The sequence below is a fragment of the Sinocyclocheilus anshuiensis genome, unplaced genomic scaffold, assembly GCF_001515605.1.
Source record: "Sinocyclocheilus anshuiensis isolate Anshui unplaced genomic scaffold, SAMN03320099.WGS_v1.1 scaffold1049, whole genome shotgun sequence".
NCBI classification, from domain to species: domain Eukaryota; kingdom Metazoa; phylum Chordata; class Actinopteri; order Cypriniformes; family Cyprinidae; genus Sinocyclocheilus; species Sinocyclocheilus anshuiensis.
This window is the reverse complement of record NW_015557197.1, coordinates 191,382-210,376: the sequence shown is the minus strand read 5'-3', so window position 1 is coordinate 210,376 and position 18,995 is coordinate 191,382. Positions and strand designations below refer to the sequence as shown.

The 18,995-nt window shown below is 34.6% G+C and overlaps 1 protein-coding gene across 2 annotated transcripts; it reads left to right on the top strand.

Annotated features, from left to right (window-relative positions):
• The first annotated feature begins 2,073 nt into the window (after positions 1 to 2,073).
• clic5b (chloride intracellular channel 5b) lies at positions 2,074 to 18,540 on the top strand. 2 transcript variants are annotated; one of them, XM_016474228.1, is made up of 6 exons: positions 2,074 to 2,718; positions 12,741 to 12,850; positions 13,211 to 13,336; positions 13,785 to 13,891; positions 15,221 to 15,402; positions 18,096 to 18,540. In XM_016474228.1, the coding sequence occupies exons 1-6, from the start codon at positions 2,203 to 2,205 to the stop codon at positions 18,258 to 18,260; spliced, it is 1,206 nt and encodes a 401-aa protein (XP_016329714.1). In that variant the 5' UTR covers positions 2,074 to 2,202; the 3' UTR covers positions 18,261 to 18,540. The 2 variants fall into 2 exon arrangements, with proteins under 2 accessions (XP_016329714.1, XP_016329715.1); XM_016474229.1 differs by lacking the exon at positions 2,074 to 2,718 and adding an exon at positions 9,017 to 9,266.
• The last annotated feature ends 455 nt before the right edge of the window (positions 18,541 to 18,995 follow it).

Below are 18,995 nucleotides of genomic sequence, written 5' to 3'. Positions count from 1 at the left end.
TAATTATTGTGATCCAACATTTGCCTCGCATTTCAGAAAGACAAACATTTCAGGTGAAGGATCATCCACTTCTTACCTCCAAGACTGTTATGATCTATATGACCTTATTATTTTTATTGTGAGTATTAGGCTTATCATTATGCTGATCACTGTTGTTGTGCTATGATATTGTAATATTTACCATTATATAATCAGAGGGGTATAGAAAAGTTTATGAAAGTGTCACTCCATAATACAATAGCAAAATATATAAATATATAGTATTTTTATGTTACATTAATCAGTATTTAGCACACCTTCCTAAGGAAAGGATATGGACCAGAAGACATTGCAATTACTAAATGATATTTAGATCTATTCCAGATCTATACATGTGCTCTTATTATTTCAGTTATTTTGCCTTTAATGTAAATAAACATGTGCAAACAATATACTTGCTCTTGTGAATTTATTTTGATGTTAATTACATTGTGCCAGCTGTCTCTTTAATACCGCGTGGTTTACATACATGCTGCTGCTGATTGGGCTGACATGTTTGACACACGCACAAAACAAGAGAAAACGCATCTCAAAACCCGTTGCACACCGTTGCACACCGTTTCCAGGAAACATGTCGTTCAAACCGGAAACCGTAGCAAAACGGTGCACACCGGTTTGAGCTTGAACTTGCCCCAGGTGGAGGGAATTTTATTTTACTTTTTAAAATATTTTCTTTTAAAAACAAATGTTATGGTCCTCAAAAGCCCTCAAGAATAAATGCCCTCAGATAATACTTTATAAAACAAATCATACATATTCAAATAATACATTTACAAATTAAAATTTGAAAATTATAGCCTACTTAATTTCCAGACGTTCCAGGAAAGTTTTGAGGGCTTATGATTTTGTTGTTTAGCAAATAAGTAAGTGAATGAATACACACAAACAGGTAATACTGGCTTTGTCGTGTGTAACAAAAACAGAACATGGAGGATAAACACGTTTGTGTTTAAACATAAGCTTATTCCCCGGACTTCGCTCAGAAATGGCTCATAACAACCAGTGAATCACTTGTGTGATATTATGATGCCAACCCCTCAGAGGACCTCAGATGATGCCAACCCTGAAACAACATACAGAACTACCACATTTTGCTATAAGTTTGATTGCATCATATAATAATTGCTGTTAATAGTGTTCATCGTCTGTTTGATTACGTCTTTAATTGATTTTTCCGTACATTTCTGCCATATGTACATTAACTGACAATCACCACTGATAAGCTACCACTAAATATTGTAGAAACGTAATTTGCTGTAAAGTTGCTTTGCAATGATTTGTATCGTGAAAAGCGCTGTACAAATAAACTTGAATTGAATTATGCTGACATATGTGGTGAAACTGCATTTTAAAACACAATCTTGGAAAACGCTGTGTTGCAAACACCACTTGAGATTCAGGAATTCTTTTTGTTTTTTAGTGAACATTATTTTATTTTATTATTTTAGTGAACATTATTTTTATATTATTTTTGTGTCATACCAAATGTTTAGGGGTGTGGCCAATTTTATATTTTTCAATAAAAAATATAAAGGCACAGAGAGTACAAATGGGCCTGGAACTTTTAAAATAAGTTTTATTAATTTATATATTAATAAACATATATTTTAAATGATTATTATCTTTGTTGTTGTGACTTTTTTATTCTTTTTATTTTTCTTAACAAATGTCAAAAAACTAAAACAAAAATCACCAAAAACTCTGTGCCGACCTGAATCAAACGATTCGCAATATGTGCTCCAAAGTCAGATTTGCGAACCAGTGTTGTTAATATTAATGAATTAATATTAACAACGGTTTCTAGCGTATTTACTTCTCAGGTAATATGAGTGGTATGGGTATGACCTATGTCAGATGCGGTCGAATTACAACAACAGTGGTTACAGGCTACATATTAATTGTTTAATCAAAATTATTACTAGGGACAATTTAGTAGGACAAGGGACATATCCCTAGCGTCAATTCTATGCCCTTGCAATAGGATATGAAGATCTACAGCGGGGAGTCACTTTTTTGCTGCTCACATTTTATGACAGTCATCGAGCAAAGTTCATTTATAAGTGACCTGTCCTCTTCCGCTGCAACAGGTGAGGGCTGAGGCTCGACTTTCCAACTTCTTTAGACGTCCTCGCACTTCTCCACAGTCCTGAAAGAGCTTTAATCATGGCCACAAACGTCCAAGAAAACATATATGAACAAATAGAAGAGACAAACGAAAACATATATGAAAAGCCATATGAGAACATAAACAACAACCCAGAGCCGAAATATGAGAATCAAGGCGAGAGTAAGGAAATTCCAGAGGAACCGCTGTACAGCACGGTCAATCAACCGTCTCCAGACTATATAAATACGAGAGGAACATCTCAAGAGGAAGAAGAACAGCATTCACCCCCCAGTGAACCAGGAGAGCAGCTCGAAAGCGAGATCATGGTGGCCTCTCTGCCAAATGGAGATTTTTACGGATCTTCATCTTTAGAGGAAACTGGAGACCCTTGTGATGACCAGCCCTCATTGGTCCACGAAGACCTGCTCATGGCTTACAGTCTCCCAGAAGACGGATCTCCAGAACCTGAGGAGGTAGTTGACTACAGCCTGAAGGACGTGGAGAACAGCGCCGTGGAAGAACCAGCTGCAGTTCCCGACCCGAATCAGCCTAATATTGCGCTTTTTGTCAAGGTAAGGTCTGTGGGTTTATGACGTGTGCATAAAATAACCTGAACTTTTTATTTTATTTTGTTTTATTAAAGAAAGAAGGCTTTAAAGTTGGCATTACGTGAGTCTGAAGGTCAGTTGGGTGTGGTTTGTAACAGCATTCATATTTCTGCCCACCTTTGGCCCTTGAAGACAATGTGAAGACAACCTGACACGCCCAGTTTTTTTTAATACTGAACCCCTATTTTTCCTAAATTATACTCAAATGTTATTTAATTTCTGCATGTAAAATCAGGTGTTTAAAACATAGCAATTTGTTTCTTTTTTTATGCTAAATTAAATAAAATGTATATAGCCTATTTATAAAAATTTGCAACAAATTTATTTACATTTGATTTAATTTAACTTTGTTATTAATTTGATATGAAAATATTAACAATTGAGTATTTTTTAAATCAAATTTTAAATCAATTGTATTTTGAATTTTTATTTATTTTTTTAAGATACACAAAATTAGTATTCAATGCACAGTTATGTGTCAAAATGTCTCCTCGTCAACACAGTCATTTGTGTCTTAAATGAACGTTAATAGTTAAATATAAAGCATGTGTAGTAGTAGGCTATACGAGATCCTAATATGATGGGATTTTAAAGGGATAGTTCACCCAAAAATGAAAATACTGTCATCATTTACTCAGCCTCAAGTTGTTCTAAACCTGTATGAATTTCTTTGTTCTCATCAACATAAAAGAAGATATTTTGATAAATGTTCGTAACTAGAAAGTTTCTGGTCCCCATTGACTCCAGTAGTGTATTTTGTTTTTCATACTATGGAAGTCATGGGGGCCCAGCAACTGTTGTTCCAAATATATACTGTTACATTCAACAGCAGAAGGAAACTCATACAGGTTTAGAACAACATCCTTGACTGAATCACTTTTGTAAAATAAGTAAGAATTAATGTATATTGAATTTATACAGTGAAGACTATTCAGTTTATTTGTACATTTATTTTATACAATATAATTTCTTATTCAGTGCTTTAAGCTTGTTTTTACTTACTCTTACTAGTATTTTTAATTTTTATTTATTTATTTTTTATGATTGAAATTATGAAATTTCAGTGCATCAAAATTTTGAAAGGATAAAAATCCTATTTAAAGCTATATATATATATAAAACGAGGCATTTGTTGCATCCAGTGGGGACATAATTGCTGATTATAATGACTTATACTGTCTTTTGCGTTTTGTGTTGCGTTTCGCGCCGCATAAACATTAAACCATATCTGCATTTGTGATCGGAGAAACGACAAACAACAAGCGCTACTCTACACTGCTCAAAACTTGTGTTTGAATCGCCAGTGGCAAATTATTTAAATATGAAAACATACTTACAGGCTGTGAGTCAGAACAGGCATTGTAGGCTACTCTCCCAGGTTCAGGAAACAGTCCTCCGTAAAATGCGCTGCACACATCTGAATATTTGGTTTGAACTGTTATGGAATAATGTTGTAAATACAATTTAACCACTGATTTCTAGTTGTGTCCTCTTTTGGAAGACCAAACAAAGTATTTTCGCTTTCGCAACGAAACAGCATCTCCACGACATGGCGGTGGTGGCAACAACAATACTACAGCGAGAATCAAAGTTATGCCTTCTTTTTTTGCATAAACATTTGGCCGGTGTTATGCAAATCTTCCCACACAGTGACATAGACATGTGGGGGCATGTTTAAATGAGGCGTTTTAGGAGGGCGTGGACGACTCTTAACTTTTATAAAGAATATCTCTTTGGGTTTGAGACTTTAGTCTTTGCAACTTTAGGGATCTTATCTATGCACGAACAGCTTGTAACACTCCAAAGAGAAAGGAAAACTTGAAATTGCATCATATGACCCCTTTAAAATGACAAATTATGCTAGCAAATTATAATCATCACAATTATTTTAAATAATAATAACAAATTTTGTTAAAATCTAATTGAAATTATTATTATTAGTAGTAATATTATTAGTAATATTATTTACTTTATTTGGCATTGGCATTTCAATCAAAACCTTATGTGGGGAACCCTGCACAATCTCAGTCCATAGCAGTGGCTAGTTATTTTTGGCATTATGAATTCATTCTATTTTATGTAAAAGAAAAATTGTTTTAACATTCAAGAATAAAAAAAATAAATAAAAATCAGGTTGACTGGAATGCAGTTAAGTTTAGTGGATGGATGTAAATATCCCAGACAGGTTGATGTAGCAGGTAGTTAATGATTCAACAGAAAAATCAATGTTAAGCACAATGGCCTAAAATGGACAGAAAAAGATTGGTATGATTCATTCAGGTGAAATTTTCCTCTTGATCATTAACTTCAATAAGGTTTTCAAAAGCTTGTGTGCTTGCTCACAGTCTTAGACATCCTGAAATGATTGCATTTCCTTTGGAAGGTTCACTGTGACAGGCAAAGTAAATAATCATTAACTTGGGGATCCGTACAGTCATAGAAACCAGGGTGAAGTCCTGACCCGAGTAAATCAACTCATGGCTACTCTTTGCTTTTGATAGTGGGACACTTTAGTCTGTGCACATGATCACAGACTGAGCAACCGTGACTTTTTCAGACTCAAGTTTATATCACATTCCATGACAAACATTTCACATTCCACACTAACAATGGCATCAAGAAAAAATGTATTTGTATTGATTAGTATTTGAAAAATGGGATGCACTGACATAGATGCACCAGGGCGTGATACACATTTTGCTCTTAAGAAACCGTCAGAACAATTCAAACATTACATAACTACTTTATGGCCACATATAGTCATAAAAAAGCAGGAATAAAGTAGTATAAGTTGTTGTTGAGTGGCACAACGCAAGGCTGCTTTTATTACAAAACCTACAAGAGAACTCACATAAATTATTGCAAACAAAAATCCATTACGGCATTTGTCAAGTAAATGCTGGCCTTGGTTAAGAATTTAATCTTATTGGCTACGCATAAAGGCAGACGGTTATGATCGAAGTTTACATAGCCACCTTTACTAAATGTTACAGATGTTGGTGGTTACTGATTAGATTAAATATTGACATTTTAAAATGCACATTTACTTACATTTATAGTATGCAATAGTTTTAACTGTTTTTAAAAAAAAAAAAAAACAGTATTTAAAAATATATATATTTAAAATTAAAATCTATTTATTCTGGGGCAAAAGATTCTGATTTGACATTAGTGGCCATTTCTGGCTCTTAGATGTCAAGCACCATCATCAATGTAATAATCAGATAGAGGTAATCAGATCGTCCCACACAATTGCTACATTGATTATAAGAACACCAGGCTGTAAAATATTCCTCAAGTGTGACCTTGAACATTTAAAATACATATTTTAACTTTAGCTCAGCCAAAACATCAGGCAAATGTGCACGATGCAGAAGTTAATTATTTACTGCAGTGATTATATTTAACCTGTTGGGAACTGAGCCATGAAAAGAAAAAAAAATTTGAGACTCTGTTTACTGAGAATGTTTAGTTGGAGTACAATCTGTGCTTTTATTACAAAACCTACAAGAGAACTCACATAAATTATTGCAAACAAAAATCCATTACGGCATTTGTCAAGTAAATGCTGGCCTTGGTTAAGAATTTAATCTTATTGGCTACGCATAAAGGCAGACGGTTATGATCGAAGTTTACATAGCCACCTTTACTAAATGTTACAGATGTTGGTGGTTACTGATTAGATTAAATATTGACATTTTAAAATGCACATTTACTTACATTTATAGTATGCAATAGTTTTAACTCTTTTTACAAAAAAAAAAAAACAGTATTTAAAAATATATATATTTAAAATTAAAATCTATTTATTCTGGGGCAAAAGATTCTGATTTGACATTAGTGGCCATTTCTGGCTCTTAGATGTCAAGCACCATCATCAATGTAATAATCAGATAGAGGTAATCAGATCGTCCCACACAATTGCTACATTGATTATAAGAACACCAGGCTGTAAAATATTCCTCAAGTGTGACCTTGAACATTTAAAATACATATTTTAACTTTAGCTCAGCCAAAACATCAGGCAAATGTGCACGATGCAGAAGTTAATTATTTACTGCAGTGATTATATTTAACCTGTTGGGAACTGAGCCATGAAAAGAACAAAATTTGAGACTCTGTGTACTGAGAATGTTTAGTTGGAGTACAATCTGAATATCCTGATCCAGTGGCATTATTTAACTCATACTAAGTGAACTCATCTGAGGTGAAAGGCGATCTTCTGTTGCACTCGGACTCATCATCAGTGATGTAACCAGCGGTCAGGCTGTTTGAATCACTGAGGAAATCTCCGTTTCCACTTGTAAATGAATATGCTTTTACGTCAAGAATTAAGATATTTTACTTGAGATTTATTGTATGGAAAGCCTGTGTATTCTTGTCTACATCAGGTTAAATTCACAACAATTTATTAATGATGAATTATCTTTTAACCATTTATTAATTTATTCGTTATTCAGGCAAAGTTTAAACAATTTTAGACAGATTAAAATAAAATAATATGCCACTTGCCAACTGATTCCTATATTGTAGCATGAATATTGTTATTTTACCAGTAGAGGAGGCTGTTCAGCCTGCTATGATAAATGCTAATGCATCCACTTATAGCACATAAATGCATTTCCTGGAGTATGATGATGTTAATTAAGTTCCAAATTCAATTAATGTTCAACATATTTAATACTACGTTTCTTAATAAGATGTAAAAGCATAATATAATGAGATTTAGGACAGACCTTTTGCAGAAACATTTTGATAAATGGCACCATTTAATGTGGTCATTATCTTTATAGATATAGCGTTGCAGCATATTGTTTCCAGTGTTATTTTAGTATCATTTAGATAATATCATAGTTTTTATATAAGTTTTTGATTTTTTGATTTTCCTTTTGCATTCGTAATTATAGTTAGAATAAATTGTGTTTTTGTCATTTTTAAGAGCTTTTGACATATATGTATGTCAAATGTATGTATATGTATATCTGTATACTTTGTCAAAAGTATAAGTCTAAAGTTAGTTTAAGTCTAAAAGGGGCAAGTTTTTTTTTTAAAGAATAGAATTAGAATAGAGAGTGCTAGATTTAGAGGGTCAAATAAAGATGGAAGAGATGTGTTTTTAGCCGATTCTTGAAGATGGCTAAGGACCCAGCTGCTCGGATTGAGATAGGCAGGTCATTCCACCAGGAGGGAACATTTAATGTAAAAGTCCGTGAAAGTGATTTTGTGCCTCTTTGGGATGAACAATAAAATGAACGCCGTTCACTTGCAGAACGCAAGCTTCTAGAGGGCACATAAGTCTGAAGTAATGAATTTAGGTAAATGGGTGCAGAGCCAGTGGTGGTTTTGTAGGCAAACTAATGCCTTGAATGTTATGTGAGCAGCTATTAGTAGCCAGTGGAAATTGATAAACAGAGGTGTGACGTACATTCTTTTCAGCTCGTTAAAAATGTATCTTGCTGCCATGTTCTGGATTAATTGTAAAGGTTTGATAGAACTGGCTGGAAGACCTGCCAAGAGAGCATTGCAATAGTCCAGCCTGGACAGAACAAGAGCTTGAACAAGGAGTTGGGAAGCATGTTCCGAAAGAAAGGGCCTGATCTTACACAGTTACACACAGTAATAGTGGTTTACTTGTTGAGTATTGACATATCATTTTCACTCATATCTAGGATAGTCAGCTCTATTTTGGGAAGCCAAATGAGTAATCTTCATTTCACAGGTTCATATCAGTCACGTCCGAAAACTTTGAATGCAAATTCACGCTATAAACCAAAGCCAGCTCATAAAATATTTAGCAGGGAATCTTATTCTCCTGGGGTCCACAAGATGATCAAATATAACCTGCCGTTGCCTGCCAGCATGCTGCCTGTGACTTGGACTGCATTAAAATTGCATGCGGCTCATTCCTCTACTCAGAGTTTCTGGGCCATGAACATGTCACATATAGTTACACATGGACAGGATGGTGCAGGAGTTTAGTAGCAGAGACTCTAAACAATGAGCTTATATACACATCTCTGTCTTTTGGATGTGAAATTATACATGCAGTATATACTGTATATAATCAAGTGCCTATTTTAAAACAATAACCTTCATAGATGGTTTCAATGTCATCTCTCAACATCACAGTTACAGTTCTAGATTATTCTCATCTGTCACTCAAGCTCATCAGAGCTATTTGTGGCAGGGGCGGGGCAAAGTAAGCTCCGCCCCCAACTAAAGCCTCTCACCTATTCCCTCTCTTTTACATCACCCATGTTTGGGAGAGAGCTAGATTCACCTTTCATCTTGGCTCGAGTTGACATCACAACACCTGGTGCCATTGGCTGCCCGTCAAGAGCAGAACAAACAGAATCTAAGAGAGCGTGTGGCTAAACGCTGACATTTAACCCAAAATATCTGCAAAATACTGCTGGGAGGATGTAGGTGAATGATCAGGACAGATACCTGAATCAAAGAAAGTGTCTACAATGGGAGACGGCCAAGAACCTGATATTGAGTTGTTTGTCAAGGTAAGGAGAGAAATCTAGAATTAGAGTGAGCTTTATGGAGTTATGAGGCTCTTATAAAGTCAATGTAACTAGAGTAACGTGTGCATATTGGACTAAGATCATGACCAGGTTGTTAGTAGAGTAATGTATGATTGCCAGTTGTTCTTGCACAGTGGTTATAGATTTTCGGTTATGTATAAAGGTGGTGTTAAAATAATATTCCCTCAGTAATTCTCATTCTGATGTTTTTGTTAGAAATGCATTGATATTAAAAATCTGACCCATAACTATAAGATTAAGTAATTATATTGATATAAATTAATATATAAAAAATAAATATATATAAAATATAAAAATGAATATAAATAAAAATAAAAATATGAAATGGCTGAAAATGAAAGCATTTTGTCTAAATGAAACTCTAAAGAATATTTTTTGAATATTTTATACTAATTACAAATACACTGACAAATAAAATCAGTCATTTTAAATGCTAAAAATGTACAGTACTATAATGTACAGTATGAAAAATGGATATTCAATATTTGGATATTGCAATTATTAGTGTGAAAATGAGCATTCACAATATTAAGGACTGATACCAATAAATGAATATATATTAATATATATATATATATAGACACATACATACATATGGTACCAATATATTGTGCATACTATCAGGTACACTCTTAAAAATAAAGGTGCTTCACGGTGCCATAGAAGAACCTTTTTGTCTAAATGGTTCCATAAAGAACCTTCAACATCTGAAGAACCTTTCTGTTTCACAAAAGGTTCTTTGTGGCGAAAGAAGGTTCTTCAGATTACAAAAAGGTAAGAAAGAGATGGTTCTTTAAAGAACCTTTGACTGAATGGTTCTTTGTGGAACCAAAAATGGTTCTTCTATGGCATCGCTTGAAGAACCTTTTGAAGCACCTTTATTTTTAAGAGTGTAGATATAAGATCTGCAACCATTACTAAACTACACCTTTTTTTTAATCACACACACAAAAGCAAAATAAATACAACTTAGAAGTATTACCTATCATTACAAACAATGCAACAAGCTTATTGGATCTGAAATCTGAATATTATGGTAAAATGGCAGTAATATATGAAAAGTCTTTCCTATGAGAAAGCAAACTTACACATACACTGACAATGCAATACTGCAGGCTTCAGTTATGATTATATGATTAAAGTGGATGCATTTCAAGTTCCAATGGCAGCCATGATGAAGCAACTTAATTACAAAATAAATGTTAGAAACAAACAAATCCTCTTCCAGGCACTAATTTTTCTATTTGACAATATAAATCCTGTACACAAGGCATTGTCAGTCAGTTACACCCCGGTCTGTTTACAGCCCTGAACTGCCATCCAACAGAGCAACCGGTCCTATAGCAAATGGCCTATTGTCCTGAGCTTTCTAGATCATAGCGGCTCATTGTTCTGCATCCAGTTCTGTCTCTGTTCTGAATTTGCCAGAACGGACAGATGAGTGGAAATGGAAGTGCTCTGACCTTTCACATACCATCTGCCTCATTTATCTGACCATTATATAATGCATTTTCTCCCATGATTCCTTCTGAACCTTGCAATGAAAACAAACTGTGTTAAAGTTTGGCACACTATGGCTGCCGTCGCATCATCCAGGTGGATGCTGCACACTGGTGGTGGACGAGGAGATACCCCCTCACAATGTAGAGCGCTTTGAGTGCTTAGAAAAGCAGAAAAGCGCTATATAAATGTAATGAATTATTATTATTAAAGTAGAAAAGATGCAAAATAGAAATATTTTCACTAGTGGACCTATTATATATCTGTCAGCACGCTCCTTGTGTTCTTCTTACAACCAGGCCTGCGGTTAATGAATGCAGTGTGCATAATTCATATTGTGCCGGGTATTGTGTCACAGTGTAAGCTATATGGTCTCGTAATAGTGGTGCCGCTGTTTTGGGACACCTGATCTCCTCCACTGCTGTAACGTACAGTAGCACTGTCACTCACTGTTAACCGGGGTCACTCTCCATAATGAGGAACATTAGTGTTTATCACTAAATGAGTGCAACTGTGTAATCTGTAATACTAATTTTTGAGTAAATGAAAATTATCCATTTCAATTAAGATTTTTAAATGAGCATAGGCACATTTGTTCTTGCTGCTTGTCCCAGTTTAGTGATGTCCAGTCTACAGTAAAGCAGGGTATTTCAAAAGGGAGACGGCGCCCTCTAGGTGGTCAATGGCGGTACTGCAGTGGTCTGATAATTATTGATCAGAATATGATTTTGAACTAAAAACTATTTATTGTGGAAAAAATAAAAATATGCGTGTTAAACAAAAACAATACATTAAAATACGTTTTTTGAAGCTAAAGTTTTGCCTACTGTAAATTATGTTTTATGTTCCTGACATAACTGAATTAAAGGGATCGTTCAAAAATGAAAATCATTTTAATCACCCTGATGTAGTTCCAAACCTGTATGAATTTCTTCCATACAGTTGACAATAGCCATTTACTTCCATAGTATTTTTTTTTTCCATACTATGGAAGTCAATGGCTACCGTCAATTGTTTGGTTACCCACATTCTTCAAAATATCTTTTGTGTTCAACAGAAGAAAGAAACTCATACAGGTTTGGAACAACTTGAGAGCGAGTAATGATGACAGAATTAGATTTTTTGGGGGTGAACTATCCTTTTAAGGCATTCACTTCACAAAATTATGAAACCAATTGGTATTAATAATTAAGCCATAATAATTTTAGGGTTAAAACTGTTTTATAGGTTTTAGCAAAATTCCACCTGCCCACGTGTGATTTGTACCATTTTACAAAATAATGTCACTGAATAACATGGAGTTCTTAAGTGAAATAGTTCATTTCATATATCAGGCACTAGCAAGCATGGCACTAGCAATGCTAAGGTTACGGGTTTGTTTCCCAGGGAAAGCAAGAACTGATAAAACGTAAATGTATACCTTAAATGCAATGTAAGTCACTTTTGATTAAAGTGTCTGCCAAATGCTTAAATGTAAGTGTAACTGTAAATGTCTACGTGAAACACAAGAAATAAGAATACACAATAATAATAATGTTTACTATTTCAGTGAACACATAGCTCACCTGCAATATATGCAGCCCACTTTTTGGAAAACCTCTGGCATATCCTATGAGATTTAGGGATTCAGATATTCATGTAATATAAAACACCTGCAGCTAAAAGAGACTTTATGAATGCAGAAAATAGCCACTATTTTACTTGAAATTTTCCTTGTGGTTAGATTTCAGGTAAACTCTGTTTTAATGTCCATTGAAACATTGAAGCAGCAGGGGGGGCTATGACACTTTATCATTCTCAATCCAGTCTCTTCTCTCTGGATAGAACATGAGAACCGGTCTCCACCATATCTTTGGCTCATGTTATTGGCAATAAGATAAATGAAGACTTACTGATCCCTGGAGGTGATGTATAGATGTGTCGTTGTGTTTGTAGGCTGGTTGTGATGGCGAGAGCATCGGAAACTGTCCATTCTCCCAACGCCTCTTCATGATCCTCTGGCTCAAAGGTGTGGTCTTCAACGTCACCACTGTTGACCTGAAGAGGTGAGAAGTTCACTAATCTGAGATCAAATTACATGAAACATGAATAATCATATTATATAAATGTCAGTAACAAATGCCACATCTTCATGTTATTAAATAACATTTCTTTTGGAACCTAACAAATGTTATATGCAGTTCTAAGTTATTAAACATTGATATTGTTAAGATATAATCCATTTTCCCCGTCAAAGGTCAAAGCAAGAAAATATAGTTTAGAATTTTATCCTCTGGAAAAAAAAGAAAAATAATCTAATCTATTTTAAAATGAGTCTAATGTCTAATGTTTGTATGCAATGCAATGCTGGGATGGTTGAGTAATAAAATTAAGAAGTTCATAAAATGTTATTATTATTTATTCAGGAAACCAGCTGATTTGCACAATTTGGCTCCAGGCACTCACCCTCCTTTCTTAACCTTCAACGGTGAGGTGAAGACAGACATTAACAAGATCGAGGAGTTTCTGGAGGAGGTTTTGGCACCACCAAAGTAAGCTCATTTTTACAAATACACTTGAGACGAATCGTGACTGTATCGAAACTCTAAACCTGCGGTTCTCAACTGGTTTTGCTTCAGGAACCAGATTTCATCAATCATGGTCAAACACAGCACCAAAATTGTTTAGCATACAAAAGTAAACAACGTTTAAATCTATTACAGTACTATTACTAAGAACGACATATCTAGTATCACAGTGCAAATTAACTGAAGATGTTATCAAAATTATTTATTTTAAATGAGCTTTTAGCATCATTTTTTTTTGCTGTTGTCTATGGCCTATAAGAACAGGCTTACGGCTCATTTTTGGATCAAAACCCACCCGTTAAGACTTGTTTTGCCATGTATATTGTATTAAACATCACATTAAACCATTGTGAACTAGAACTGTAAAGAATACTGACACGTGTTTTTCTATGTACCTTTCCTTGTGTCCAAGGTACCCCAAACTTGCAGCCAGGCACAGGGAGTCAAACACAGCTGGGAATGACATATTTGCGAAGTTCTCAGCTTTCATAAAAAACACTAAGCCAGATGCGAATGAAGGTATGCATGTCAAACTGGATCAAACTGATTGAATGAATGAATGGATATATTGTTTTTTGGTCAGTACACTGAAACTGAGCAAAGTTACATTCAGTTAACTCTATATGGAATCCATTGTACTGTAAACATCCTACATATTTTAGCATTGAATGTATTAGAACTGTTCTGGACTTGTGCTCACTTTTTTTTTTTTTGAGTGGTTGGGTTTTCAGTAGGGATGTGTCGATATAGATATTTGGCTGATGCTTTAAGTATGTCAAATATTTATTATAATTTGTTGTGGTCGATAACCTATGATGACTGATATTTTAAATATTTGAAGTTTTGCCAGAATTGAAACATCTTACATATGGACCTTAGTACAGACAAAGAAAATGTTTTTTTAAATAATAATAATAATAATAATAAATACATCCATAGGAATATTGAATATTTACACTACCATTCTAAAGTTTGGGATCAGTATGTTTTTTTTTTAGGATAATTATTTTATCCAGATTTAAGATTCATTAAATTGACCTAAGGTCACAGTAAAGACATTTATAATGTAATACAAGATTTAAATTTCAAGTAAAAGCTGTTCTTTTGAACTTTCTATTCATCAAAGATTCCTGAAAAAATACAGTTGTAAAATAAAAAAAGAAAATATTTTAAAAATATTTAAAAATGTATATATTTTTCCACAAAAAAATTTTTCAACACTGATAATAAGAAATCATACATAAAGTACATTTGAAAATATATTAAAATAGACAAGTTATTTTAAATTGTAATAATATTTCACAGTATTACTATTTTTTATTTTTTTTTACATTTTTATTATATATATCTTTATTTTATTATATATATATTTTTTGGATAAAATAATTGTAGCCTTGGTGAGCATAAAAGACAGCTTTAAAAAAAAAAATATTTTACAAACTTTTGAATGGGAGTGTATATACTGTAATTTTAAATGTATACTGTATATTGTACTAATATTATAACATTAATAAGAAAAAACTGTCTAATGGCAACCTAATCAGATTAACACACACACACACCAATACATATATATATATATATGTGTGTGTGTGTGTGTGTGTGTGTGTATGTATGTATATATATATTTTTATATATATATATATATATAAACAACAGCAATAACAAAAAACATTAATATAGACCAAAGCTCATATGGTCATCAACACACATATATATATATATATATATATATATTTATATATCATAAATGTTTTCAGAATTTTTGGCAACACTAATTTTACCATTCACCATCAAATGCTGTGCAATAATACACTGGTTATTAAGTAATGTGTGATGTTTTGTTAGCTCTGCAGAAGGGTTTGACAAAGGCACTCACAAAGCTGGACGAGTACCTGAACAGTCCTTTGCCCGATGAGGTAGATGCTGACAGCATGGAGGAGGAGAAGGCCTCCAACCGCAAGTTCCTGGACGGGAATGATCTGACTCTGGCAGACTGCAACCTGCTGCCAAAGCTCCACATAGTGAAGGTGAGCTGAAGCACCGAGGGGGGGACTTGTCACTATAGCTGGCCTGCAGTGCTTGGGGGTAAGCAAGGAGGCCTGTAATACCTGGACAAAGCTATCTGTTAGCATTCCCATTCATCTCAATAGCTTATATACAATAGCAATAGTTTTGGCAGAAATTTGCACTCATGGAGGACAGTCAATGGAGAAGATACAGTTTGCTGCCAGATGGTGTAGTTAAGGGGAAATTGCTAACCAGCAAAACCTCAAACCATAATAATCCATGTGATCTTAAAAAAAAAAAGAAATTTAACTTTAAAGCAACTCTTTTCAGTTTTGTGTATTTTTGTGACTTTGGAGTCCCCTAGAGTTAAGTGAATGGAATTCCCAGTAGTGATTACAGTGTCTTTCTGTACACTTGCATTTGTTGCTGCCATAAATGTTTTTGAAGTCTCTTGTTCTCACCAAAGCTGCATTTATTTAAAACAGTAAAGACAGTAATATTTGTGAAATATTATTACAATAACTGTTTTGAATATATTTTTAAATGTAATTTATTCCTGTGATGCAAAGCTGAATTTTGATCACATGAATTTGTCACATGATCCTTCAGAAATCATTCTAATATGCTGATTTGCTGCTCAATAATCATTTGTTGTTATTTTAAAAGAAAACAGTTGCTGCTTAATATTTTTGTGGAAACTGTGATACCCATTTTTCAGGATTTTTTGGATGAATGGAAATTTCAAATGAGCAGCATTTATCTGAAATAGAAATTGTTTTGTAATATGAATGTCTTTACTGTCACTTTTGATTATTTATTGCGTCCTTGCTGAATAAAAACAATAATTTATTTAAAAAGATGTCTTATTGACACTAAGGGCCATAAACATGATGGAAAAACTTTTATTAAAGTTCAATTAAGCTAGCAGGAAAAGTAGATATTGATAAAAAAAAAAGTTATTCAACCTTAAAATGGGTTTTGGGCTGTCACACCTCATGACCTTCACAGTAATATCAATTAAAATCATACAAAACTGTTATAATTGTAACAATCTATTGAGTTGATACTCAATTCACCCCACCCCCTCTAATTTTAAAAACCAAATGTGGTGTCCCAATTTTGCATGCAATTTTATTTATTGCATCCTGCTATTACAAAAGAATTATGGCTAACTGTATATATTAAGCTCAACACTCTTACTCAAAAAAGGATTACACATTTTTTAACACAATTTTATAAACAGTATATTTCATTTTAAGGGCCCTATCATACACCCGGCACAAGGCGCAGCGCAAGTGTTTTTGCTAGTTTCAGCCCGACGCAGTTCTCAATTTCCCATCCTGCGCTGCATTGTTTAAATAGCAAATGCATTTGTGCCCATTTGTGCACCCATGGGCGTGCTGGTCTAAAAACGAGGTGTGATCAGGCGCATTGTTGGCGCGTTGCTATTTTTGGGTGCACAACGCGCGTACACTTTGCTTATTACACACACAGAGATGCGCAGCAGCACACAAACATTTTTAAAAATGAATAATTACATTCCGCCATGTAAATAGCGAACCCGCCATGGTGCGAACGCAACTGGCTTTTAAAGGGTTTTTGTTATTTAAAGAGCGCGTTAGTAATATGCGCCTATAGGCGGGTCCACAACGCACTTACACTATGCTTATTACACACAGGGACGCGCAGCAGCACACAAACATGTCAAATATTAAAAAGTAAAGGATTATAATGTAAAAGATTATTATTGTGTAGGCTACATGTATATAAAAATGTCTATAGCCTATGTCATAATGGATAGTCATTGCATGTATCAGAATTAACCTATTTGCTCGCGTACGAGCAGATCCATTTCCTCTCTGGAGAGGCGTTCAAATCTTTGCTCTTGCAAATTCTGCCGTGTAAATAGCAAATCCGTCATGGCACGAGCGCAACTGGCTTTTAAAAGGAATGGGACATGAGACTCTGATTGGTTTATAGCACGGTATGCCCAAAACACACCCATTACTCATTAAGAGAATAGTGACAACCCGTTTAGACCATGCGCCCGGGCGCGCCGACCGTTTTCCCTAGTTAAACTAGCAAAAGTGGATTCGGACACGCCCTGAGTGCACCTGCGCCATGTGCTTTAGACCATGTGCTTAGATCGTTAAAATAGGGCCCAAAACATTAACATTAACATTAGTACTTATTTGGGGAAGTCGTGGCCTAATGGTTAGAGAGTCGGACTCATAACCCAAAGGTTGTGGGTTCGAGTCTCGTACCGGCAGGGATTGTAGGTGGGGGGAGTGAATGTACAGCGCTTTCTCCCACCTTCAATACCACGACTGAGGTGCCCCTGAGCAAGGCACCGAACCCCCAACTGCTCCCCGGGCGCTGCAGCATAAATGGCTGCCCACTGCTCTGGGTGTGTGTTCACTGCTGTGTGTGTGCACTTTGGGTGGGGAAACGCAGAGCACTAATTCCGAGTATGGGTCACCATACTTGGCCACATGTCATGTCACTTCACTTTTATTTTAAAAGTTTGAAGTGCAATGGTCTAATAGTAAACAAACATGAGCCGACATTTTGAGTCCGTTTAATACGATGCAGATTTGAGTCCCCTCCGCTTACAGCAGTGCAGGTCAAACTAAAGGCATCTTTAAATGTAAGTTACATTTGTTTTTAATTGTAATTATTTTCATTAATCTATTTTCCATCCACTTTTTTGCAGGTGGTTGCCAAGAAATATCGGAACTACGACATTCCAAGTGATTTGACAGGCGTGTGGCGTTACCTGAACAATGCTTATGCACAAGAAGAATTCACCAACACCTGTGCCGCCGACAACGAGATCGAATTAGCATATAAGGATGTGGCTAAAAGGCTAACTAAGTAAACAGATGAACAAATCTGACACAAATAGACTTGGGGTAGCTCATTTCTTGGGGAAGAGATGATGTTTTCCATGTAATTCAAAGTTGTTGATCCCGAACTACAAGTTAGTAGTTTCATTCATCCAGGGTCCTGATAATCAATAAGGACTGGTGCTCTGATATAATTATTATGAAATATGAATACGAAATATCAGCTCATATTCACCAGCTCTTACTCATCTCATCTAAACATTGTCCCAAGTGACTTTCTATTGTATCTCTATTTAAAGAGACTTCACATTACTGTTTTCTGTTGTTCTTCCTGTTTTATTCTGTTTATCATATCATGCACTGATTCTTGAGACATGGAACAAAATGTCACACAACTTTAATTGCATCAGAATGAATTAAAGATTTGTGTCACTAGAATGTTTACTAGAACACATCATAACCTTCGGTCAGCCTAAAACCTAATTCTTCACAAAGATATAAATAGCCTATATATTAAACTTGAAAAATAAATATCCAAATAATATTTTGACGCATACATTACCATTCAAAATCTGAGGTTGGTAAATTTGCAACCAAAGTGTTTAATCAAAAATAGAGTAAAAACAGTAATATTGTGAAAGATTATATATTTTAATATATTTTAAAGTGTAATTTCCAGTCTTCAGTGTCACACGACCCTTCAGAAATCTTATAATATGCCAAACATTACTTATTATTATCAGTGTTAAAACAGTAGTGCTGATTAA